At 40.2% G+C, this 25,010-nt stretch overlaps 1 protein-coding gene across 5 annotated transcripts in view; it reads left to right on the top strand.

The window, feature by feature from the left end:
• The first annotated feature begins 202 nt into the window (after nucleotides 1-202).
• Nucleotides 203-25,010, top strand: part of INO80 (INO80 complex ATPase subunit) — a 61,951-nt gene continuing 37,143 nt past the window's right edge. The window contains exons 1-19 of one of the 5 annotated variants that reach the window (XM_052692945.1): nucleotides 922-1,034; nucleotides 2,688-2,776; nucleotides 6,350-6,535; nucleotides 7,408-7,574; nucleotides 7,671-7,738; nucleotides 9,302-9,463; nucleotides 11,072-11,192; nucleotides 12,431-12,645; nucleotides 13,562-13,615; nucleotides 15,172-15,375; nucleotides 16,656-16,851; nucleotides 17,058-17,125; nucleotides 17,411-17,620; nucleotides 18,146-18,226; nucleotides 19,129-19,224; nucleotides 21,539-21,598; nucleotides 22,217-22,359; nucleotides 23,405-23,489; nucleotides 24,497-24,614. In XM_052692945.1, coding sequence (XP_052548905.1) covers nucleotides 6,393-6,535; nucleotides 7,408-7,574; nucleotides 7,671-7,738; nucleotides 9,302-9,463; nucleotides 11,072-11,192; nucleotides 12,431-12,645; nucleotides 13,562-13,615; nucleotides 15,172-15,375; nucleotides 16,656-16,851; nucleotides 17,058-17,125; nucleotides 17,411-17,620; nucleotides 18,146-18,226; nucleotides 19,129-19,224; nucleotides 21,539-21,598; nucleotides 22,217-22,359; nucleotides 23,405-23,489; nucleotides 24,497-24,614 — 2,191 coding nt within the window. In that variant the 5' untranslated portion in view covers nucleotides 922-1,034; nucleotides 2,688-2,776; nucleotides 6,350-6,392. Of the gene's footprint in view, nucleotides 338-921; nucleotides 1,035-1,134; nucleotides 2,777-6,349; nucleotides 6,536-7,407; nucleotides 7,575-7,670; nucleotides 7,739-9,301; nucleotides 9,464-11,071; nucleotides 11,193-12,430; nucleotides 12,646-13,561; nucleotides 13,616-15,171; nucleotides 15,376-16,655; nucleotides 16,852-17,057; nucleotides 17,126-17,410; nucleotides 17,621-18,145; nucleotides 18,227-19,128; nucleotides 19,225-21,538; nucleotides 21,599-22,216; nucleotides 22,360-23,404; nucleotides 23,490-24,496; nucleotides 24,615-25,010 lie in introns of those variants that run through there. The other 4 variants (XM_052692946.1, XM_052692943.1, XM_052692947.1 and 1 more) reach the window with 4 other exon arrangements.

Raw genomic sequence — 25,010 nt, 5'->3', positions numbered from 1 at the left:
CCGGAGCGTCGCGCCGGCGTGCCGGGCTCGATTGTTCAGGCCTGGCCATGGCGCCTCTCCTCCCCCCCGCCATGGCTCCCCGTGTCCCTGCTCCTCTCCTCTCAGTGAGCGAAAGTGGCCGCCGCCGCCGTCCCAGCGCCCGCAGCCGCCGCCTCCTCCTCAGCAGCAGCGCGGGCGCCATCTTGGCGAGGCAGGAGCCGGGAGCGCCCCGCGGCAGGAGACGGGCAGCGGCGGCCCCGTCAACGCGCGGCGAGAGGCCGGGCAGAGCGAGCGGGGCGGCGAGCCCCGGGGACACCCCCAGCGCCCGCGCCGCACCGCAGCCGGGCCCGCGCCCCAGGTGAGCACTGCGGCGGCCGCGCAAGGACACGCGGGGCCGGTGGCGGACTGCGCCCCGCTGGGCCGCGGCTCCCCCCTCCCCGAGCGGCGGCGGCGGCGGCGGCCGGGCCTTTTCTTAAAGGCGCAGCCCCTTCCCCGCCCGCCGTCGGCAGCGCCCCGGGACCGCCGCGGGCCGCACCCCCCTCGCATCCCCCCCTCCACGCGCGGCGCGGCGGCCCCGAAGCCCCACGAGCGGATGGGGAGGGGGGTGCACGGGGGGGGGGCCGTGCACCTGCGGGTGCACGTGCGCGCGGGGGGCGGCAGCGCGTGCGCGGCGGGGGGGTTCGGACTGCGGGCGGGGCCGCGGGGTGTCGCGGCGGGGGCAGGGCCGGGGAGCGTGGCCGATCCGCTTCCCCCCTCCGCCCCCGCGCGGCGCTGCCCGCCCGGTCCGGGGGCGTGAGGTGCCGGCGGGCGGCGGGGCGGGCTGAGAGGAGGAGGAGGAAACGGTGGCCGCGCCCCGGCCCCGTGTGGGCGCCCGGCGGCGGGGGCCTCGCAGCTCGGGGTCTGGCGCCGCGTCAGCGCGACGCCGCGCCGCTGTGGGCGGTGGTGCGCGGTCGCGGGCGGGCTGTGCCTCCGGGGGTGTGCGGGGAACTGCCGTGGGGCGATGCCGCTGTCAGATGGTGGCGGGGCGGGGAGCCCCTGCGCGCCCCTGGGACGGGGTAACGGCCTTAGACTGAGACGGGGCGGGTGGAGGTTGGGCGCTGGGAGGAAATCCTTCGCGCAGAGGGCGGTGAGGCCCTGGCACGGCTGCCCGGAGAGCTGCGGTGCCCCATCCCCGAGGCGATCGAGGCCGGGTTGGCTGCGGCCCTGGGCAGCTGAGCTGGTGGGGGGCAGCCCTGTCTGCAGCACGGGTGGGACTGAGGGGACTTTATGTTCCCTTCCAGTTCTGCGGTTATGACAGTTCCTTCGGACTGCTTTTCGCTCGTGTATAGAATGGTTCAGCCTAAATCCATTTTTTTAACAAGACTTCTTTATATGCATTGCTAGAATTCTGCTTTTCTCTTACACAAACCTGCTTGGATTTTGTGTACCTCATACAGCTGTGTGTTAGCAACGCTTACCTGTTTTTAATTTCCGTGGGTCAAAACTGACATTCATGTGGTCACCCCCTCAGTGTGTGCTGGTAGGCTTGGACTGTGACTTCCGTGTGGTTGGTAAGGCCGAGAGCAGTGAGGGAGAAGGGCCAGCAGCTTGAACTTTTCTCAGTGTTAGAGGATGTTTCCTCTAGGTCACCTCTAGGCCATCTCTCCCATATGTGTTGCTAAGATTGCTTAAAATCCCGCCTTGCACTTCTTGGCTGTTAAGATGAGCAAGTTCTGTTCTGCTTAGATATAACGTAAAGGCGGTATGTTCCACAGTAATCATGCTGCGTGGAGAACTAAATTATGCAGTAAGGGTTGTTTAGGTGGCAAGAAGAAAACTGCCTGGGCATGGTTCCCTTTTTGTGAGCTGGGGCAAAAGGGCGACACGCAGACAGGCAGTCTGTGCAGGCTGTGTGTTGTGGGCGCAGTGGGACAGCTGTGCTCTGCATAGTGCGGGCCGCAGTCCTAATGGATTGCTGCCGGGAGGTGGGCATTGGCCCCGGGGGCAAGGCCTGTTCTCACCCTACACCACGTGGTGACACGTGTGGCTCAGTCTCTCCTGGGAGCTTTTCCCCTGGTGTAAGTGTGGGAGTGGAGCTGCCACGTGCCAGCTTCTGTGTTTGGTACGTTTTAAAGCGTTCTGTGGTTTGGTTTTACTTCTGATAACACTTTTGTAGGGCTGTATACCTTTTTTTTTTTCTTCAGTCTGTGCCCATTACTTATGTAAATAGAAGACTGGGAGCCTGTGTCCCAGTGGCTCTTCTGTGTGTTTAAAAGCAGTTAAAGTGGAACTGAAATCAATGAAGTGCTGTCTTGTTCCTTGGAAAGCAATACAGAACCTTTCTACAAAAGGAGATCAGCAGAGTACTGTGTGTATAGCAGTGTGTAGTTTTAACAAAGTACATTTCTTAGAAAAGTGATTAAAAGGATTTCTTAGCTATTGCAAACCAAAAAGATGCAGTTATCTTCAGTCATGTGTGCTTGTTTGCCCAGTCAGCACTGGGTCTGCGCTATGGAGAACTTGAGTGCCTTATGAAGTGCTCTTCTGACTGGTCTTTGAAAAGCAATGGTCTCTTGGGTGTCAGAGTTGCATTTAGGAGAGTTACTGCCCTAGAAGGACTATCTGGGAGTTGCTCTTTACTTGAAGTCTGGGCGTGTAATGTACTGTGGAGAACAGTTGTCAGTGTAACTATGCTTTTATCAAACTAAATGCTGTTTTTCCCCTTTCAGTTTGAATTCTCCTCCAAGCAAAATACCCCTTCAAGCTCCTTTATGCCACTCCAATTGCCTGTATCAGAGATTACACAATATAAGAAAAGGTGACAAAAATGCACCTAACTGATATTGTACTTGTGAATTTTCCAATTAAACCCTGATTTGTGTGGATGTGTATGTTTGTGCCAGGAGTGATTCTGGAGATGTGACTGCAGAGTGTCCTTACAGCATGTGCTGTCACAAGCAGTGTTGTATGTCTGATTCATAAATTTGTTCAAGAAAAAAAAACCAAACACCTTGGGTGTTTGTGTTAGTTTGGAAAATCTTTGTGTCAAAATGCAAAGCATAAAAAGATGGCATTAGGAAAAAAAAAAACAGAGAATTGCTCGAATTGTGAGGGAACTAAAACAGTGTAGAAGGTAGTGTTCAGTTCTTAATCCTGCTCTATGGATAAAACTGCTGATGATGTAAATGGAGGTGTGAGAAATGCATAATTCCCCATGTAAACTGGGATTTTGGCTTTTGGCCCATTTGAACGTGTCATCCGTGTGCTTATTGGTATGGAGGAGAGGTGAGAAACCACTCGTGTGGGTTGAAGTGCCCGAGTGAATGAGCTCACCAGCCGGCCTGTTGCACTCGGCATGCATGCACTCAGCATGGCAGCTGAGCCCATTGGGATTAGTTTTACTTGCTGATTTGCCAAAGGCTAAGAGCAGGCTGTGTGGATTAGCCGCTGTGCTGCACCTTAGCCCTCCTAGGCAGCTTTCATTTGTGTGTGTGCCCTCAGGAGTGCGGCTACCATCACTTGTATAATGCTTCATGTCAGCACTGGGCGTAAAGAGAAGAGAAAGTAATATACTGGGCCTCAGTGAGATGTAGAAATGCCAGTGATGGAAGGGAAAAGAAGAAAAAGGTGACTTCTGGAGAAGCAGTACAAAGAAAACACTGTCCAGCTGGCAGCTAGGCGGGAGCTCAGAACACTTGCTGCTTATGTGGCTCCTGCTTTAAACTGATACTGGGAGCAGGAACCTGTTGGACTTAATTCAGAAATGGCCAGTAGGTATTCAACTCAGTAAGTCTGCTGTTAAGGTTGAACTGCTTCATGAGAGCAATGATTTTGCTGGCTTGATGGTGTAAGTCAGTGGGCATAAAACTTGGACAAGTTGTATAAAGCCTGACTGCTTCCTGAGGATGTCCTTGGAGGGTGCTTCTCCAGTGCTATGTTTGCTTACCAGCCAGACCCACTGGTGGGCAGACTTGAAAAACAAAGTAAATGAGTAAGCCCCATACTATCATTAACACTGGAATGAGCAACGTGTTCTAAAGGACAAAGAAGGTATCTTAAGAATGAACTTGGATCTGTAAGAAAATGTATCGTTTTGAAAGTTATTTCTGTCAAATTGGTAGCTAAGCAGGAGAGATTGGGAGTGTGGCTATTAGCATATAAATAAATGGAAGGCTGAATTCAGAGCCTGAGTTCTTCTGTATTTAATATACATCTCAATTTGTTTAGGGCACTGCTGATGTATGTAAGGGTTCTCTGAAGCTCTCCTGTGTTTATTTGGGTTATTCAGGAAGCAGAATGAACACCAGTAACTGTTTTGAAGACAAGAGTAATTACTTTGGTGTGTACAGGAACCTTTTGGGTCAGTTAAAATAGGAAAATGGTGAAAAGCTTGTGAGGGCTGAGATGTGGAGCGCTGTTACTGGGCCAGTGCAAGGAGGACTTTGTTAAGATTGCTGTCATATTATTTTTTCCCTTCATTTTGCTGCTGTGCTTGTAGAGTTTTGTTAGGCCAAGTCTCGTGCGGTGGAAAAGAGCACATTGGGTTTGTCAGTGTCCTCAAGGCGTGGTGAACCCAGCTGAAGCCAGGGGTGCTGGGTGAAGCAGGAGGCACTGCTACCCAGTGTTGAGGTTGGGGAAAGCTTCCTGCAAAGAGCCGAGAGGTGAAGGATGCCTTGTGGCTGTGAGTGAAATTGTTAAATGACGGTTATGTGTGGTATTTTGGCTGGAAACTGAAGGAGTGCCATATTCACAAAAGGCATGCCAGCTCTGGTTTACAGAAAGCTTTAAAAAAGTAAAAGGGTGATAAAGGAGATAGCTTTTTTTTTTCTTCTTCTTTCTTGATATTATAGGCATTGAATCTTGCTCTCTACCATATATAATTTTTGTTAATCTGCTCGTGTGATATATACATCAATTTTGTTAATGTGATAGTAAACTGCTCCCACCTTTTTGGTATTGTTTTTTATCCATTCCCTCAGAAATCTCATCTATCAGAGGCACAAGTTTCATGCTTCCTCTCATTTTCTCACCTCTTTATTTTCTTCATAACCCTGTCTCTTAGAAGACAGTCTTTGACTTTAGGTGGTGCTTTTTCTTTTTGTGCATTTTTTTGCTTTTCTTTCCCAGATGGATGATAAAGAACATGACATATATATTTTAAAATTTCTTGGACAACATGAATCTTATTTATTTATTTATTCCCAGCTGAAGGAGCTGGGAATGTTCAGCCTGGAGAAGAAGGCTCAGGGGAGACCTCATTGCTCTCTATAACTTCCTGAAGGGAGGCTGTAGTGAGCTGGCGGTCGGCCTCTTCTCTCGTGTCATTAGTGATAGGACCAGGGGGAATGGCTTCAAGCTACAGCAGGGGAGATTCAGGCTGGACATGAGGAAGTATTACTTTTCAGAAAGGGTGGTCAGGCACTGGAGGTGGTGGAATCACCGACCCTGGGGGTGTTCAAGGAAAGGCTGGATGTTGTGTTGAGGGACATGGTTTAGTAGGAGCTATTGGGAATAGGTGAACGGTTGGACTGGATGATCTGTTAGGTCTTTTCCAACCTTGGTGATTCTGTGATTCTATGATTTCATAGGGAAGGCTTTCAGGAGCTTTCTGCTGTCTTGTTAGCCTCTGCTTGAAACAAGTATTTCATAACTGAGGTCATCCATTTTATTTCTGTTGGGCATAAGAAGGTCTAGCATATAGAAAATTGAACCTAGACAGCTTCGGTCTAAGTGCCATTATCTCTTGTAACAGTTCCTGGCATTCTGTTGCTTATTCTCTAGGAAAGATACGAAGGCTGAATGTTTATTAAGAAATAATAAATTCTGCTCTGGTTCAACCACGCCTGTTAGTCTCAAGGTGGCAATCACTTATGATGTTTTTCTTTAATATTGGAAGATTTGAATCTATTTTGTAATACTTTTTTTTAGGATAAAAGACTTGGGAGAAAGGTAGATGCTGACTGTAAACGTGGAGAGAACAATTAGAAGTGCAGGTGCTTAAGCTTCATTCATAAACTCATAAACAATGTAGTCAGTAATTCAGTAACTGAAGAATTGCATGTTAAATGCTTTTCAGTAAAGTGAAATTTGTTTCAGGTTTTTAGTATCTCTAAGAAGTAATACAAGCAGGAAGAATCCTTCAGAACATTTAATCTTTCTAAAGCTGACTATTTTTATGCTCTATCATAAGCAAAAAATTTAGCTGGAGACATTTATTTAGCAGTAAATATTATCATATTTAGGGCATTTATAGTGCTTTCATTTATGCAGCTCCAGCTGTGGATTTGGATGTATTGGCATCTGGTGTCACATGCAGTAGGTTTGCCTGCTCACCTTGTTTTTCTTCTCAGAGGTGGTGGCAGCGATGATAGTTGTGATTTCCTCTCAACAGCTGCGTGTTCAGAGGCATCTGTGCATGAGGAGAAGTTTGTTCTATGGCCTCGGAGCTGGGTGCCAGGGAGGATGGCAGCTGCTCAGAGCTGGCAAAACCCCTTTATCTGCAGTACCTGGAGAAAGCTCTGCGATTGGATCAGTTTTTACGACAGACGTCTGCCATCTTTAACAGGAATATATCCAGGTACTAAAGCCTTTTCTACAAGGAATATCAAGGAAAGACAAGCATTTTTATAACCCTACAGGCAACACCATAGTAGGAGTTTACTCGTTCATTGGGAATGACTTGCTCGTTATAAAACCTTATCTTGTAACGAATTTGCACTGTGCAAACCTCTCATTGATAATTCATCATATTTCTTGCCCAGGTATACAAATTAGCAAGATGTTTTAAAGCTCTCTGTCGTAGTTGAGTGGCCAAAATTTTCTTTGCCTGCAAAAGGTAGGATGAACAAGCATTAAGTTAATTTTTTAGGGAACTGGCACGTAGCCGTAAGTGAAATACAAAGTGTTGTCAGATGCAGCATTTCTATGATAGTAAGCTGTACCATTGAGATGTGACTCACCAAGGTATGTTTCTGTCCAAAAGCAATTTACTTTTATTTCATCAGTATTCTGTAATTGTGAGCTTACAGAACTGAGAAGTGTATGCATAACAGAAAGCAGCCTGTATTACAGGCCTGTAAGATTCACACAAGGAATAAAAAAAATATGACTTTATATCTTTCACATGTACAGTAGTGCTGGGAATAACAATATTGTGCTTTGATTTGACTCAGCACTTCGTTTCTTGGTTAGTTCGTGCTTCGAGTATTAAATATCTATCTAGAGACTAGGGACACAGCTTGCTGGCATAACCAGACTGGTCTGATGATTAACTGCTGCTGAGGGTTTGACGCTAAATTATTAACAGCAGTATTTGTAATGCACAGAATTACAGCTGAGGCTGCTTTCATTCTCAAACCTTTAGGCAAATGGCCACACGCAAGTTGCACAGACGTTTCTTCTTTTGAATGTTTTCCTTTCATTCTCAGCATATTATGTATCTTCTTGCAGTGATGAAAGTGAGGATGGATTGGATGACAATCCTTTGTTGCCTCAATCTGGGGATCCCCTGATGCAAGTTAAGGAAGAGCCTCCAAATGCTTTGCTTGGGGAATCTTCTGGAGTAGGGAATTCAGGAGTGCTGAACACACATTCCCTGAATGGAGTACTGCAGCCAGGTAGTCACCCACTGAGTTGAATCTCTGCTTACTTTGAGGTAGGCTGAGAAAAGCATTATTTCTGAAGAAATTTGTTTTTATCTTTTCTTTAAACAGAGCCAAAGTCTGAAAAAGGAAGCTTGTATAACTTTTCTAAACTGAAGAAAAGCAGAAAGTGGCTGAAGGTAAGGGTATTGCAAAGAAATCTGACAAGAGCAGACGAGTCTTAGTTAACACCCTGTAGACAGTGATGAATAAAGGACTCTGCCTTCTCATCTGTATAGATGATGGAATCCTAAACATCTAACAATGTAGAGGACAAAAAGAAAGTAAATTGAGCACTTGTCAGAGCATTATCACAAATTATCACAAGTGTAATTGCTAAATATGGTAAGTTTACACTAAGATTAGTTGTTCCCATATCCTGTTATTAAGTTTGAAAAGATCACTAAGATCATCTAATCCATCACCCAACCCATCGCCTGTACTCACTAAACAATGTCTCTCAGTGCCACATCTACCCTTTTCATGAAAACTTGAAAAGAAATTGTTCCTAATATCCAACTTGAACCTCCATAGCACTTAATAAACTTAATAAAGCCAGAGCATTAGACATTTTTTTCCTGTTGCATCTTCCATGCTCTTTGGCCACAGTCGAAGTAAAGTACTTCTTTTGAAGCAGCATACACAGCAACTGCCTGTGTTTGAGAGCTGCCTGAAATGATGTGGTGCAGCTTAATTGATGCAAAGTATCATATTGAAGGAGAAGAGATAGAGATATAGTAATAATTGATATGTTGCTGAAAACAATCTTTAAAGGACTTCTTGAATCTCGTACTATATTGGTCTGATTTTTGCTGCACTTTTTTAAGTAACTGGAGTTACTCCAGTGTCCCTTGCTAAGAAGAAATAAGGGCTTTTTTTGTTGTTTTGTTTTCTTTCTGCATTAAAAATACCAAAACAAAACAGGCATTCTACAGAGATTTCTCATGTTAGAAAGGGAAAGAAAGAGGAGTATGTGATAGTCAGTAGTAAGTATTGTATTGGATCTTTGGTGGAACAAAATAGGATTATAGTCTCTATGCATTTAAGACTTCCATTTCCATTGTGTAGCAAAATGGATGGTAGGCATTTCAGTTTTGGTGAGCAGCAGCTTTTTGGTAAAATACCACAGTGAATATACATTTAAAAGCATTAAGAAATTTTAGTACTGTGTCCAAATTAAAGTGAGCTTATGAAATGTATTAAATGGACACTGGAGATTGAGGTGAAAATTTGTTTGGAAGATGAAGTCAGTACAAAGTCCAAATGAGGGGAGGAAGGAGAGAGTGGAACAGTGGCACTGTGCCATCTTTGCCTTTCATTGTACTGCAGTGTTCTCTAGTTAGTAAAAACAGGTTGCCAAGAGGTCAAGCAAGAGCCAAACCTTGTGCAAGTGGTGCAGTGGGAGAATAGAAGGACAAGTAGTACAAATGAGGTAGCAAAGCACCTGCAACCATACATCGTAAAATGCCCTTGCTTATATCCTGGCTTTTCTCACTGCTAGAAAGAGCCTTAAGGTTTACTTGATTGGATACTGAACAGCACTGTAGATCAGAAAACTCTTTTCCATTTCAAGCATTTCAGAGGGAAGACACTTTGTAAAGGCTAAGTGTTACTAGATAAAGGCCCAAGAGCATTCTGCAAAAATAAACAATACAGCATAGGGACTTGTTAGTGCTAATTTTATTTTTATTTATTGTTGTTAGAGTATCCTTCTGAGTGATGATTCCAGTGACACAGATTCTCCAAGTGATGAGGATGGAGAGGATGAAGAAGAATTTTCTCTTTCAAGGGAGGAGCTTCACAATATGCTGCGATTACACAAATATAAGAAACTACATCAAAGTAAATATAGCAAAGACAAAGAGGTAAAAATCCAGAACTTCCATATTTCCTTCATTTTCTTTTTTTTCATTGTTGCATTATTGCATTATTTTGTGTTATAGTTGCATTATTTTAACTATTTCCACATTTTTTTGTGAAAATTTATAGTATTTTGTGGATTAGAAAATTGTTTGGTAGACTAGAACAATCTAATGTCGGTTTCAGGGAAGGGTTAATAATTCTGTACTGATTGAAAAGCTATTGATACCTTATGCTAAGAATCTCTCAACAATTTACATAGACAGTATGGATGCATGTGTACATACAGCTTCTACAACACTCTTGTGTTCATTAGAGCAAAAATGGTGCTAGAATGCAATGTTCAAACAGTACATATCAAAACTGAGATGCTGTGGCTTAGATTTTAATACAGGTGGTCGCTGCTGTTCAGGATTAAAATTGTATACTTAAACCTACTGCAGTACATTTGCCTCACCATTGAGGCTGCAATCAAAGGGATGATGTTTATCTTTTTGAAAGGGAGTTCCTCGTATTCTTCCTTAGTGCTTTCTGTAATTCTTTGGGGTTTTACTTGCCTTTCTTGTTTTCATACCTTCCTTTTCTATTTTAGATTTTCTTTTTACATCCACTTCTTTTAGTCTCTTCGTTCTCAGAAAATATCTGCTGCATTTCTAATTTTCTTAACATTGTGCCAAATTTTGACTGCTTTGTTTCTAATAATGTATTGAGTCATAAGAGCATTTACAAAAAAAAAAAAAAAAAAAAGCTGCTTTGAATTGCAACTGAAAGTGGGTCTCAGATGAAGAAAATCATCCTGTTCTGCTATCAGAGAATGTGTATGAAATAAACATTTTACATTTTGTTTTATACTGCTTCAGATTTCTCCAGAAGAGTGAAGAAATTTTTTTTCCACCCAAGTCTTTCTTTCTGTCCATTTCTTTTCTTTGTTCAGTCATTATCTTTTCAACCCAGATTGTATTGGCTTCCTGAAATACCATGTAACTGCACAAACACTCATACACCCAGCTTCCACAAAGGTCATAATTTTTATGTTTGTGTATAGCCTGTATGTAGTTCTTTAGTATTTTAGTTGAATAACTCTTGAAATATGTTACATTTTTTTATAATCTCCAAATTCCTTGGTCACGTACTTTTACAAGATAACCTGAATGTTTGATTTGTTTGTGTGGAAATCTTTTAAATGCCTTTTACCTAAACCTGTCCTTTGATATCTTTTCATGTGATAAAAGTAGGACATGCATGTAACTTGGGAATCCAAACAAAACAAGTAGGAAGTCCTTGATTGGACTGTTGCATGTAATGTGCTGTTTTGCTGGGCAGCACCTATATGGAAAATGATGTAGTGGTATGTTTTGAAAGTGTGAGCTTCGCTGCACGCTTTTCCTGTCTTATTTGACTGAGTGGGTTTGGTTCCCTCTGTAGAACTCAGGGGCCACCTGTGGGCAAGTGGTTTCACTTTGGACTCTCCAATCCTCGATAACAGTGCTAAATATGGAGTAGTACATTTACTGATGTCTCACTTGCAATCAAGATGTGAATTCATTTACCTGCTATTGCTGTTATCTGCCGTATCTGGTTTATGTTAGTGTGCTCATTTACATCTACTTCAGTTGCAGCAATACCAGTACTACAGCGCAGGACTGCTGTCTACGTACGATCCTTACTATGAGCAGCAGCGCCACCTGCTAGGGCCCAAGAAAAAGAAGTTTAAAGAAGAGAAAAAATTGAAAGGTAAAGTCACTCACATTGTGTTTTTTGGGAGTTGCTGTGATTTAAACTCCTTTCTTTTATTGTTGTCTTTGGATAAATGTTCATGTTTGAACACGTTCCAGACCTTTGTGTTTTGGATGGAAGGCTAATGGCTGATTCCATCAAAGAGAAATCGTAAAATACTGTGCTTTATCTGGCCTCTAGAGAACTAGGGTGAAAAAAGATGATGCAAATTGAGAGTTCATGGTTTTAAATTTTCTTTGTGGACCTCTGGATCCAGAATGAGAGACATGCAATAAGTACTTCATAGCTATTTCAGTATTGCTTGGCTATGTTTCAGAATCCATAAATATTGCTGCGTATCATGATCCATTTGCTTGTTTCCTTTGAAACTTGATAGTTCTTAGAAAAATATAAGAAACTACTCAGTAACTGATACAGTTATTCCAGAATGTGTAATTGTTCCAGAAATGAGATTGTTTTCTGGAAGTTAGAGGGAGCTGAGAATCGATGTCCAATATACATTAAAATAGAATTACTTCTGTAACCTCTCAGCTGGAGTTTTTCAGCTGCGTGTTTGCCAGGAAGTACAGTTTTCTTTCATGGCTGAGCTGGCAGCATCTGTAGAAAGCAGGAAGAGAAGACTGTGAACTGTCACTGTAAGGTGAATTCTGTGTATTGCAAGCACTCATGTTCGAGCTGTGTTTTAAGAAGGTTGTTTTGGGCTTCCCTCTATCCTTCCTCTCTTTCTGTAAATTCCTTTAATGCTGTATTTTTTTCCAGTAATCTTGTAGTGTCCTGATTTTGCATACTATCGAATAGTGTATTTATTATCTGATAACAGCATCTGGTGGTTTCCTCTGAAAGTTGTGTTGACAATAAATGATAACATATCAATCTCTTTCACGATGATTTGAGACATCTACCAAATGCTGATGTTGTTACTTTTATATATCCTTTACATGTCTGTAAGTAAAATTTTACCACAGGGCAAAAAGCATTGTATCAGATCACAGATATTTTAATTCCTAATGAATACTTCCTCATGAAAGGAAATATGCCATAGGAGTTAGTTGCAAAAGCATGAAGAAATGAGTGCGTGGTACTAGTACTGGCAGGCATAGGTAGGTTTGACTTTTTTGTTGGTTGCACACACAAAGTGACTTGGATAGCTTAGTTAGGAGAGATGTCAGACTAAATGCAGAAGGTCCACAGAATAGGAAAAAAAAAAAAAAAAGATTTAATGATCGATCTTGCAGGAAAGTTGAAAAAAGTAAAGAAAAAGAGGAGACGGGATGAAGATCTGTCTTCGGAGGAGTCACCGGAACACCACCATCACCAGACCAAAGTTTTTGCCAAGTTTTCTCATGACACACCACCACCTGGGTCCAAGAAAAAGCACATGTCTATTGAACAACTTAATGCTCGTCGGCGAAAAGTGTGGCTTAGCATTGTTAAAAAGGAGTTGCCAAAGGTGAGCTTGGTTAATGGCGCTACATCACTGATGATAACAAGAAAGTGGGATAAAAAATAACAGTGATTTTCTGCTGGTCAGTAATGGCCGAACTGATACTCTGCAATCTGTAAGCAAAGTGCAGTTCTGATTTCTTAACACCAGTGGATCATGCAGTGTGTTTGTTTCATTTGGCTATCTAACCCTTTTCCATGAACAGTACAATAAACTCAAGGGGGTATTTCCACAAATCTGCGGATACCTACGTAAAGCAAACCAATATTCTGGACCAGTGTTTAAGTTCAGGAGAGGCATATTTCAGTCATCACAGCATATATGTGTTTTGAAACATAAGAAACAACCTAGGGAAAGCTTCGTGTCATTGACAGGACAAGCTTTGGGCATGTTTGCGATAGCTGGATGCACTGTCATTTGTTCTCTGGGAATATATTTTTAATAGACTGAATTTCTAATGACTTGAGTATAACTGGTAGCTGTATCATTCTTTATGAATGTAGGAACTGTGCAAAGGGTATGTGCAGTGTTATTTTTTCAAATGATTTTGTTAATGTGAATAACATAATTCACATTAACTCTATCTTTGGGGAACAGTGGAAACATCTTCTGTTTGTTTCAGTGTTGACAGTGGAATAGGATTATCCTGCTTTGCAGAAGTAGTAGTTAAAGAAAAAGCCTGAAAAAGGGGATGTTTTAAATACTTCCTTCAGGAGCAGGAATGCGTTTACACATGTTGGACAGTGAAGGAGGGAAGGTATTTCCATCAGAACCAAAAATAGTTACAGAACATGTACTCAATTATGCAATGGACTGCATGACTGAGGTTGGCAGATCTAACAGCTAGAGACTGGACAGTGATTGTCTAAAGTAGTGTGCAGCTATTAGCCATCAAGTAATTGTAGGATGTGTTCTTTTATAGGCATACAAACAAAAAGCATCAGCACGCAACCTTTTCCTTACCAACAGCAAAAAGGTAAGTGTTCAGCTTGATGCTGATACTTGTATTGAACGTAATAAGCAAACTGTAATCTCTTTGTTTCATACTGATGATTCTAGCAGGACAGTACAGGAGAAAGAACTGTACGTAAATAATTTGTATGAGGCTTTTCATTTTTTAAATGCATCATATTGGTGTGTTCCATAAGCAGTAGAGGAAACAAGCAACATAAATTTGTGTCCTCAAATCCCACTGGCTTTCCTAAGATTTACTATATTCATTTTGGCTTTCGTAAGATTTACTGTATTCATTTTTATTCACTGATTTTGATACAGTAAATTAAAGACTTCAGTACACTTCATTAGCTTTTGAACTGCCCATTTATCCAGTAGCCAGAATTTGCAGTTGTAAGTATTCATGTGTAAATCAAAAGGGCTCTTGGAAGCATTAAAATGTGTTAATTTATGCAAACTTACATAGGAACTGGGATTAAAAACGGAACAATTTTTTTCATTAAGTGATTGCCAAAGGAATTTATTTCCTCATTTGAGTAGTCTCTGAGAAGTGTCACTATTTCTACCTAGAAGACTTCATTGTAGGAACATTTGGTAATGCATTTAAAGCATTTTTAAAGTGTTATGCTCAAGTATGTGATTCATATATATGCCTAGTGTAAAAATAATCAAGTATATGGCTAATGATCGTCAGACACAAGATGACATAGGAGATATTATGTTCCATATATACATTAGTAGGAACGGGAATGTTTTCTCTGCAAGGAATACAGAAAACAGGATCTACTTCACTGTGGGCGTCCTTATCAGAGGCTAGATTTCTTTTTGATGTCTGGACAAATATTCTGTGATTATTGTATTTGTAGATATCACAAACTGTATTTTAGCAAGTGAGTGATGCAGCAGACTTAAAAGGTTCGAAATTATACTCTTTTTTCCTTTGCTTTCATTTTACTTGATCATTTGCAATCTCTGCATGATGGAATTATTGATGTACAAATTTCAGTGGGGGAAAAAAACAACTGTCACAAACATCAAACCCAGCAATTTTGACCATTACGACAATGACATTAATTTATATATGCTGGATTGAAAAATGACACTAGTATGCTTCTTTATGAGATGGTAGGAAAATTGTAGGATACTCCCCCACTTTTCAGTATGTTAACATGTGAATGTGATTGTGTGCTACCAATATCGCCATTGCAGCAGCCTTATTCAAACAGTGAGAAAGAGTGTGTGCAACTGAAGAATGTTTGGAGTAGAGTCACAGTTGCAGGCAGACCTTAAACTCTGGTCTCTGGAGTACCTTTGAAAGATCTACCCACCAGATCAATCCCTTTAAGTGCCGTGCTGTGCTGCAGCTGTCTTAGGTTTTGTTTTTTTGTATGCATCTCAGGAAGTTGTTGGACATTTATGTTCTCTCTCATCATTTCAAAAGTCTAACTGCTGAGCAAAGTGCCATAGTTTTTCTCTTTTGAAGGATCAGATTTGTTTGCAATTAAACGTGATGTGCATTGCTGGTTTTCTTTAAAGCTGCTCACCTTTCATCTGCATCCAAACCTTATTTCTCCCTAGCTTGCTCATCAGTGCATGAGAGAGGTACGTCGAGCTGCTCTCCAGGCCCAGAAAAACTGTAAGGAAACTCTACCACGGGCACGTCGTCTTACCAAGGAGATGCTTCTCTATTGGAAAAAATATGAAAAGGTAGAAAAAGAGCATCGCAAACGGGCTGAGAAAGAGGCTCTGGAGCAACGCAAGCTGGATGAGGAGATGAGAGAGGTAAAGCAAAAACACAGGTTGCTGATAATTAATTTCTTGAGTAAACACAGAAATGACTAAATAATTTGAGTTGCTAAATCTGGGCTATTACTTTCATTTGTTTATTCTGTTTCAATAATATTGCGTGCATTTATTTGCTATTTTAAAGATTATAAGAAGCCTGTGAACTACCTGAGTTCTTTACTCAGGTAAATTTTAAGTGGTTGAAGTAGAATAAAGGATTAAATGAACACCGTGCGTCTCACTGATGCATGCATAACTCAGTGTTAGTTCATGCTGGCCTTTTGTGATGATTTGTACATCTTTTTGAATACAAAGGCCAAGTCACCTTTTCATTCACATTGATATTTTATTTTTCTGCTGTAAACTAGCATCAAGACTTGCAGAGAATGTGAGCAGGACTTCTGGGGGCCTACAGAGTTGAGAATTTTTCTGTGATCACTGTTTGTGTTGGCAAAGTGTTTGGTTCCTTGACTCTCTTAGTTGTAAGGGTTGAATTTAAGAAAAAAAAATCTTGCCAAAATTCTCTGGTGGATTTACAGTTCTACCTTCAGTGTTCAGTGGTGAGCTGATGTTGAATCATCAGAATACCTTCTATTTAGTTTAATGCTAAAATCATTAGATCATGCTTTTATGTATTGCGTTTCTCTCAATTCTTACAAATCTGCAAACATTGTGTGGCTGAAATCACTAGGCAAATTTTACTATATCATTTCTTAGCCAGACTCTAAGAATGAACAGAGTTTCTGCAACGTCTTGCTGAAGCCCAGACAGTTATAATATCTCAGATGTGTACATTTAATATATTCTTTCACTGTTCTCCTTACTTGTAAATAATAGAACATTAGAGTTACCTGCTATGATTGTATAGTGAGTTTTTTAACTCTTTGGTTCTTTTACCATATACCTCTCTGTTGCTGTTTCTTTTTTATTAATCTTTTAAGTTTTTCAGCATAAACAAAACCTTTAATCTTTCTTTTGGGAGATTATGGTATTCTTTGCCATGATTATATAATTTAAAAGAATATTTCATTTGTATCACTATTCTATTTTAATACAGGTGGTTATGGTGGTGGCTAGTTTTTTGCATACAACTGATGTCCTGGCATTTTTTAATCAAAATAATGTGCATAGTAAAACCTAGATAGGTTGTCATTTTATTAGATTAAAACTTTTTTTTTTAACCATATTTTAATCACTGAATCTTTATTGCTTTATTGATGGGGTTTTTTGTTGTTTTTTTTTTTAACCTGTGATCTTGGTAAATGCTTTTCTCTTAGGCTAAAAGGCAGCAGCGAAAACTTAACTTCCTGATCACACAAACTGAATTATATGCCCATTTTATGAGTCGTAAGCGAGATATTGGGCATGATGGAATACAGGAGGAAATCCTACGCAAACTGGAAGACAGCTCTACCCAAAGGCAGATTGATATTGGAGGAGGAGTAGTGGTCAACATTACCCAGGAAGATTATGGTAAGCAATTCATCCACAATCCTTCCTATGCCCTTTTGGAATTTACTGTGCTATTTACGTTACTAATCACATTTACAATGTCAAGCATAAAATTCCTTCTGTATAAGAAGCACATCTGTAATTACTGAAGCTTAACAGATTTCTTTATTTTTTTTAACTTGGGTTGTTGATTCTGCAAAGCTCTAACATGGAGATGTTGTTTTCAGATAGTAACTATTACAAGGCCCAAGCTCTGAAGAATGCTGAGGATGCTTACCAGATTCACCAAGCCCGGGTATGTATGTTTTGAATCCATGAAGTAAAAGAAAAAGCAGAGTAATTGGTAAAGGTACTAAAGCCAGAATCTTTAATAGCAGCCAAGTCTAGTAGGTTAGTTTGATTTCATTGCCCCTTTCTTTGTTCAAACAAGTGGAAAAAAGATAAAATATCTGGGAACAGGTTTGTTTTCCATTAATTTCTGGCAAACATCATGTGTGCTAATGTGAAGAGTAAAGCCTTTTACTATACAGTTTTTGTTAACATGTTCATAATCTTCATGTATTTTCCTTTTCTTGTTTAGACTAGATCATTTGATGAAGATGCAAAGGAAAGTCGAGCAGCTGCTTTACGGGCTGCTAACAAGTCTGGTACTGGCTTTGGGGAGAGCTACAGTTTAGCAAATCCTTCTATCCGGGCAGGAGAAGATATTCCACAGCCTACTATTTTCAATGGGAAACTGAAAGGTTACCAACTGAAAGGCATGAATTGGCTGGCAAACCTATATGAACAGGTATCTTAGTACATCTTGCAGATTTTTAAAACTTCTAGGATAATTTAAGTAATTAGGGGAAACTTTTTCAAAAACTTAACTAGTTTTAAAAATAGACCACATCTACTGCATCTGCAATATTTTTAGAAGAAATGAAAATATTATGTAAACCATCCATCAGAATCCTTGACTTTGAACAGAGCATAAATTTCGAGATTCCTTATGTGGGTATTTACAGAACTGCTTATCATTTAGATTATACACTGAAGAGACTTCTGCTTCTCAGAATTGCATACAGTTTCAGGCTTTGGGCAGATTGTAAATTGCAGATGGCATTGCTCTGTGCATATCCAGTTTGCAGTGTGATTGTGATGTGCAGATAGACTGAGGGGAAAAAAAATATGACCTAGAAATGAATGAAAGTGCAGTTGATATGAAATATCTCTCAGTAGAAGACCTAAAAGAAAGTAGGTTGCTTCATTTTTCAAGTCCTGCGTGGATAAAAACGTAGTAAGACGAAAGTGTAAATTCATGGATTTTTTGCAGGGCATCAATGGAATCCTGGCAGATGAAATGGGTTTGGGTAAAACAGTACAAAGTATTGCTCTCCTTGCACACCTGGCTGAAGTAAGTGGTTTATAGCTTTTTCTTGGTCTTCTTGATAGATGTGTACTTTTCACATTTGAAGTGAATTCCAGATTATACAGCTTAAGTGCTTTAAAAATCATTTTATCTATGGCATTTCCGTTTGTTATTAAGTTGTATTTTTAAAAGTTCCTGTGTGTATATGACTGTATATGTGTGTACATATATATATATAATATTATGTAGAATTATATAAAAATAGGATTTCCATTTATTCACAGAGTAACATCATTTCATATGCACTGGTTGTAAAAGCTTGGTGAGAGAGCAAGTTGCTGTTGGTTTTGATGTACTTGTGATGGTACTATCAACAATTACATTGGAAGGATGCAGAGCCAAAGTCTCTTAAGCTCACTTGTATAAAAGGGATAACAACTAGATAGGCTTGTCTCCCTGTTGCAACTTGAGATTTTTGGAAGAATTCATATGGCTTTTAATATTTCCTGCTTCCCCTTGCACTGACCAGCTTACACCAGTACACTAATTATTCATCTTCTTTTTCACAAGAAGTTATTCTGTTGTTATGTGATGGAGCAAAGCTTTCCAATTCCACCCGGTGTCTTTTCCTTCCCGAAATGTTAGTAGGGTGCAGGTGGCAACTTTCTGAAAAAAAAAATGAACAATGCAGTTCACAGTGGTGGTATTTGTTCTGGGAACAACTCAGGTTTACTGAAGGAGGACTGTGTTAGACATTAGGTCTGCTCTGTTTGATTCTGTGTCACCCTGCTGTTCTGGAAGGAGGTTTTATTACATTGTGTATAATTCTATCTTACATAGCAACTGTTACTTAGCAGTTGCAAAACTGTATGAAACTATTTCCGTGTTCCTTCCCCCAAATTAATTTATGATGTCTGTTTATTTTTTTTTTAATATGTATATTGCAGAGAGAGAACATCTGGGGACCTTTTTTAATAATCTCGCCTGCATCTACTCTTAACAACTGGCACCAGGAGTTTGCCAGATTTGTTCCTAAATTTAAGGTAATAAGAACATACAAGACAGTTCTTTTAGATTTTCTCAAAAGCAAACTGTTTGTATTCCTGAATTCTTTGGCGCATCTGGGTGCCTCATTATCTTGCAGTTTCATATTCTGTAATGAGTCTGGTTCTGATATTTCTCCACTGTCCTGACTTTCTGTAGTATTCATTTATCTAAAATATCTAAAAAATATTCCTTCTTGAATCATATGATTTTCATTTTGCATCAGGACTCCATCTTGATGAGGGAATTGAAGTAAGCAAGGAGTGGATGTTCAGTTCTATAGTGTGTGGTCCTGGCAGTCGACCCAAGAATAATGTTTCAGTCTTATGCATCCTCTTCAGAGCAGTGTTTTCAGTCATTCCTATCAATCTGGTTAAATAAGACAAAGACTTTGTAGATAAAACCAGAATTCTAAACAAACTAGAATGAGAGACAGTGTTCTTAGAGAGAAGTAGAAGAACCATAGACAAGCAACTAGGAAGAAAGAAAAGAGAGAGTAGTGAAGCACAATTAGGTAAGAGCAAAAAGCTAACAGGAAAATAAGTCATAGCCTTCAGGTGTGTAGTAATTGTGAGAAAATAGTGATGTAGAAAGCAAGAAACAGTCAGTTACTGGAAAAACAAGCTGCTTACCTGTACTCCAGTGAAAAACATTTGAGTGTTTGGAAGGAAGGTTTGAAAGGAATATATATCACTGAAACAGAAACAGCCTTTTAGAATTAAAGGTAGACAGGTTCAGAAGCTTATGGTTACAGCTGCAAAGAAGAGATTATGGTTTAAATGTTTGAGTTGTTGATAAGGTAATGTTTGTTATGAAGAGATCATGATTAGGTTTTGTAAGCACAAGTAATTTTAATTCTTACAAAGAATTTATAAAGCCAACAAATAAAAACCACCCACTTAAAACTATAAGCAGCCAATATACAAGTAACGCCCAGGCTGATTGTTTGAATGCTGTGGCTACTTAATGAGGTGTGGGAAAAGAGTTGGAAGTATTGCTGTAAGTAATACTTCATTTCTTGGTTCCAAAACAGTAGGGATCCTAGCTTAAAACCTGGAGTAGAAAACATGAGAATGATTAGCCAACACTGTCTGTTTACTTTGCGTAATTTGCTCCGACCAGTTAATTATACAGAATAGATGAGTAACTTCCATGCTTTTTCTCCAATACAGCAAATATTTCAAAAATGCAGTCAGGATGCTTGAGATCAGAGAGCTATCTTTTTTTTTTCTTTTTTTTTTTTTTTAATTAATAATAATATTATTATTATTGTAAGCATGGTTTTCCCTGTTTCTGTTATTACATAGCTGTTTTGTGGGTTAGCGTAATAATACCACGTTCCTGGAACAAACTTTATTTAAAAAAAAATTTAAGCTTTTGATTGTTACTGATTATAATTTTTACCAATTTTTTTGAACCAGTTTTGTTCCTGCTTCTTACCATGTTGAAACTCATAGTTGTTTATTCTTATGGTAAATCACAGTGAATTCATTTCTTCAGGTTCATGGCAGAATATGTAAAGTATGTAAAATATAAGGCTTAACTTGTTTGTTAATCTCATGGGTTTTTTTAATAACATCCTTATTTTACAACGATTGCAAGAATGTTCATCCAAAGGCATGTCGTTTGTATAGCAACTTAGAGCTTGCTTGCTGGAGGATGGAGATGTTTTCCAAGCTCAGAAACCAGCACTCCTGACTTTGAGTCTTGCATTGTAGTCCTTTCATCAGACAGACGATGGCAGTGCACAATTAGTAACTCTGGCTGCTTTCTGTTCACTGCAAAGATCTGTTCTGAGCAACGGGACCCATAAAACTCTGAGTTATAAATGAATGGCCAGATTTTTTGTATTGTTACTGACTTTTTAAAAATCGTTATATTTGTTATGTCTAGACTAGATGTGTTACCTTTCATCTCTGGAAACAGTACGAATCCAACAGAGTTGGTGTTATTAGGAAGAAACAACAGGGAAAATTAAGCAGGAGAGCAAGCCTTTTAGTTATGCAGAGACTTGTTTCTTCCATAAATAACGTATCTGTTTTCATTTTTAGAAACATTCTTCAGGGCGTTTTTAGATCAAGATATGCTGTCTTTATATTAGGCATAAGACAAATGATCATTGTTTCTTGGAATTACGTTTCTAAGAATTTTTTGAGTACTTTCCGATTTTTTTTCTGCATGATAAGAAAGATCATTCCCTTTTGGTTTTGAGGAAAGCTGTCTTTCTGATCTGTAGAATGCATAGTATGAAATTCTAAAGCGAGTACATCTTTATCTGAAAAGTAATGTTTTTATATTTTTATACTGTTCCAGGTGCTACCTTACTGGGGAAATCCTCATGATAGAAAGGTCATTAGGAAGTTCTGGAGTCAGGTAAATTTGGCACGCCTGTGTGATTGGACCATCTTGGTTATTTGTGCAAAGTAAAACAAACCATTAATACACTTCATTATGCTAAGCAATGTGTGAATAACAGTGCTGTTTCTTCGTCCATGTGGTAACCTTTGTTAATATAGTGGGGTAGAAGACCAATGTTTTATTAGAGAGCAACACAGTACGCCACAATTTAGGGTAGTATGATATTAGTTGATGAAACTAGAGCCCTAAAATTAAGCAGGCTGTTTTAATGTCAGGAACTGTTTATTCAAGTTGGATAATTTAAGTCAGAATGCCCAAGGCTAGCATCCCTGCAGACCTGTCAGATTGTTCCTAACTTAATATAAGTAAACAGCGTTTTGTAGAGTTCAACACCTAGCTCTTGTTTGGTGCATTAAGAAGCATCTGAGATTGATCAGGGACTAATGGACTGAAGTTCAGATCCACTAGTTGAATAACCTTGCTGTAGATACTTTGAAAAGTCAGTTGAGGAAAAATGAAGTAATAATGAGAGAAAATTATGAAATAGAAGTCTGAAATTACAGCATGGACAGGTGAACTCTTCACAGTGTGTTTATGTTATATGGACATTTGTTTTTTATTTTGTGTTTATAGAAGACATTGTATACTCAGGATGCTCCTTTCCACGTGGTGATTACCAGTTACCAACTGGTAGTACAGGATGTGAAGTATTTCCAGCGAGTGAAGTGGCAATACATGGTGCTGGATGAAGCACAAGCGCTCAAGAGTAGCTCCAGGTAATAAATGAACTGGAAAAAAATCTTTTCTTTCTATCAATCTCGTAGAGGAATATAGAAGGTACAAAAACTGATTGTTACAATTGAAACAGACAGGAGACTTCAAGTGTCTTAACATAGTTTAAGTATGTACATAACTCCAACTCTGTGACAATGGAATGATCCACAATATTCCTCTTCCAAATATGTTAACGTAATTAAAGACTAACTGTGGAACAGAAGTATGAATGAAGTACAGAACAGTGAAAGAAAATGGTATTAAATACTGTTCATCTTTGTCTTAGCTACTCATACAGTTCTGCCACATGAACAGTCTGTAGTCTTTAATGCATATTGCTTACGTTTCTCCATTAAATGCATCATTTTTATTGCTTTTTCGATGGCACTCCCAGGCCTTCTAATGAAATTAGAACCCTGTGAATTCTAGAATCCCTGTGAATACTGTCAGTTGCAGTAAAGCCCAATCTTTTTCATAATACTCTGTGCCAGAAAGCTTTATTTTCATTTCTGTATAGAGATGTGTCCATTTCTACTTTTGTAGATGCTTTCTCACAACTTTTTCCCATATTGCCACTGTACACATCAAATCTCCATTTCCATATGCTGGAGACTCTTTTGGATGGAGACTCATTCAGACTGAAATCTGCCCCTCCAAGACTGTAACATACAGCTCAGTACTCTTTCCGCAGTGGACTTAGTGTTGTAAAGTCTGAAAAATACACAAGATTACAATTGATAATAACTGTTTCTCTTGGGAAGTTAATTATTCTGGTGATAAGAGTTTATTATCGTTTGTATTAAAAGTGAGTTAAAACATAGTTAGATAAATAAAATAAATGATGTTCATTCCTTTGTATTTTATAAAAGGCTACTTCCTTCTGTAACTGCCTTTTGAAAGACTGGGCAGTAGCTGTGATGTTATTACCCAATGACCTCCAACAAAACATTTGGGAAGGTCACTAGAAGCAGCTGGTCTTAAAGTTCTTTATTTTTTATATCCTACAAAAACAATTCTCATGTTTTTTTTCTCCATTTTATTCATCAGTGTTCGCTGGAAGATCCTACTGCAGTTCCAGTGTCGAAATAGATTGTTATTGACGGGGACCCCAATCCAGAACACAATGGCTGAGGTATTCATAGGCTCACAAGAGCTGGCTTTGCTTTATCACAAGATTATGTCCTAAATGTATGTGAGCAGTTGAGAAACCTCTTGTCTTTGTGCAGGATCATGTCTTGCACACCATTTGCCAAGAAAACCCCCTAGGATCAGACCTGTTAGGGCATAGTCAAATAACAGTAAAACTGGAGATATCTGATAGTAATGCCTAGGTTACAGGATAAAAAATAGCTCTGGTAGCTGCTGCTTCTGCTGGCTGAAGTTATTGCTGTACATTTCTCACTGCTTTCTAGTGATATTGATATATCTGGAATGGGGGAAGAATGTGGGTGGCCAGCAGGGACAGGGAGGTGATTGTCCCCCTCTGCTCTTGTGTGGCCCCATCTGGAGTACTGTGTCCAGGTCTGGAGCTCCCAGTGCAAGAAAGACAGGGAACTGTTGGAGGGGGTTCAGAGGAGAGCCACAAAGATGATCAGGGGACTGGAGCACCTCCCCTGTGAGGACAGGCTGAGGGAGCTGGGCTTGTTCAACCTGGAGAAAAGAAGGCTGCAGGGTAACCTCATTGCAGCCTTTCAGTACCTAAAGGGTGCCTACAAACAGGAGGGGAACCAACTCTTTGAAAGGGTAGATAACTGCAGGACAAGGGGAAATGGTTTTAAGTTGAGGGAGGGGAGATTTAGGTTGGATATCAGGGGGAAGTTCTTTACAGAGAGAGTGGTGAGATGCTGGAACGGGCTGCCCAGAGAGGCTGTGGATGCTCCGTCCCTGGAGGTGTTCAAGGCCAGGTTGGATGGGGCCCTGGGCAGCCTGGTCTGGTATTAAATGGGGAGGTTGGTGGCCCTGCTTGTGGCAGGGGGGTTGGAGATTCATGATCCTTGGGGTCCCTTCCAACCCTGTGATTCTCAGTTAAACAAATAAGTAAAGTGACTTAGCTCATAAAGAGCTGCAAAAATGTGGGATCCTTAGTTACCTTCCCCACAGCAGGATGACTTACGCTCTTTTTTTTCTTCTGCCTTGTAGCTGTGGGCCCTGCTGCATTTTATCATGCCAACATTGTTCGATTCCCATGAAGAGTTCAATGAGTGGTTTTCTAAGGACATAGAAAGTCATGCAGAGAACAAATCTGCCATTGATGAAAGTGAGTGCAGCGTTTGATTATGGTGGTTTTGTGTATTGAAAATCTATTGTCTTTTCCAGCTACCAATGAATAAACTTTCTCTCATTATGTCTGTGGGAAATGTCTTCTAAAGCAGAGTGTACATTAGTCAGATTGGAACATTGTGATGTATGTCCACCATTTGTCAAAATTTTTGTTTGTGACTTTATCGCGCATAGTGAACAGAAGAACACGTGGTGAAGGTGTTGGCTTGATACCTGTCTAATCCTCCTACTTAGCAATGCAGGAGAACAAATACTTAAATTATTGTAAATTTCTTTAGAGCCCATCGTTTTGTAGGCCTTGAGAATATGTTACAAGCTCTCTAAATGAAAAGGATAGAAAGCACTGAACACCTTTTGAGCTTCAGAAGAGAAG

The sequence above is a fragment of the Tympanuchus pallidicinctus genome, unplaced genomic scaffold (genome assembly GCF_026119805.1).
Source record: "Tympanuchus pallidicinctus isolate F22 unplaced genomic scaffold, pur_lepc_1.0 scaffold3, whole genome shotgun sequence".
Classification (NCBI taxonomy): Eukaryota; Metazoa; Chordata; class Aves; order Galliformes; family Phasianidae; genus Tympanuchus; species Tympanuchus pallidicinctus.
The sequence above is the reverse complement of the archived record's forward strand: the minus strand, read 5'-3'. Positions and strand labels throughout refer to the sequence as shown.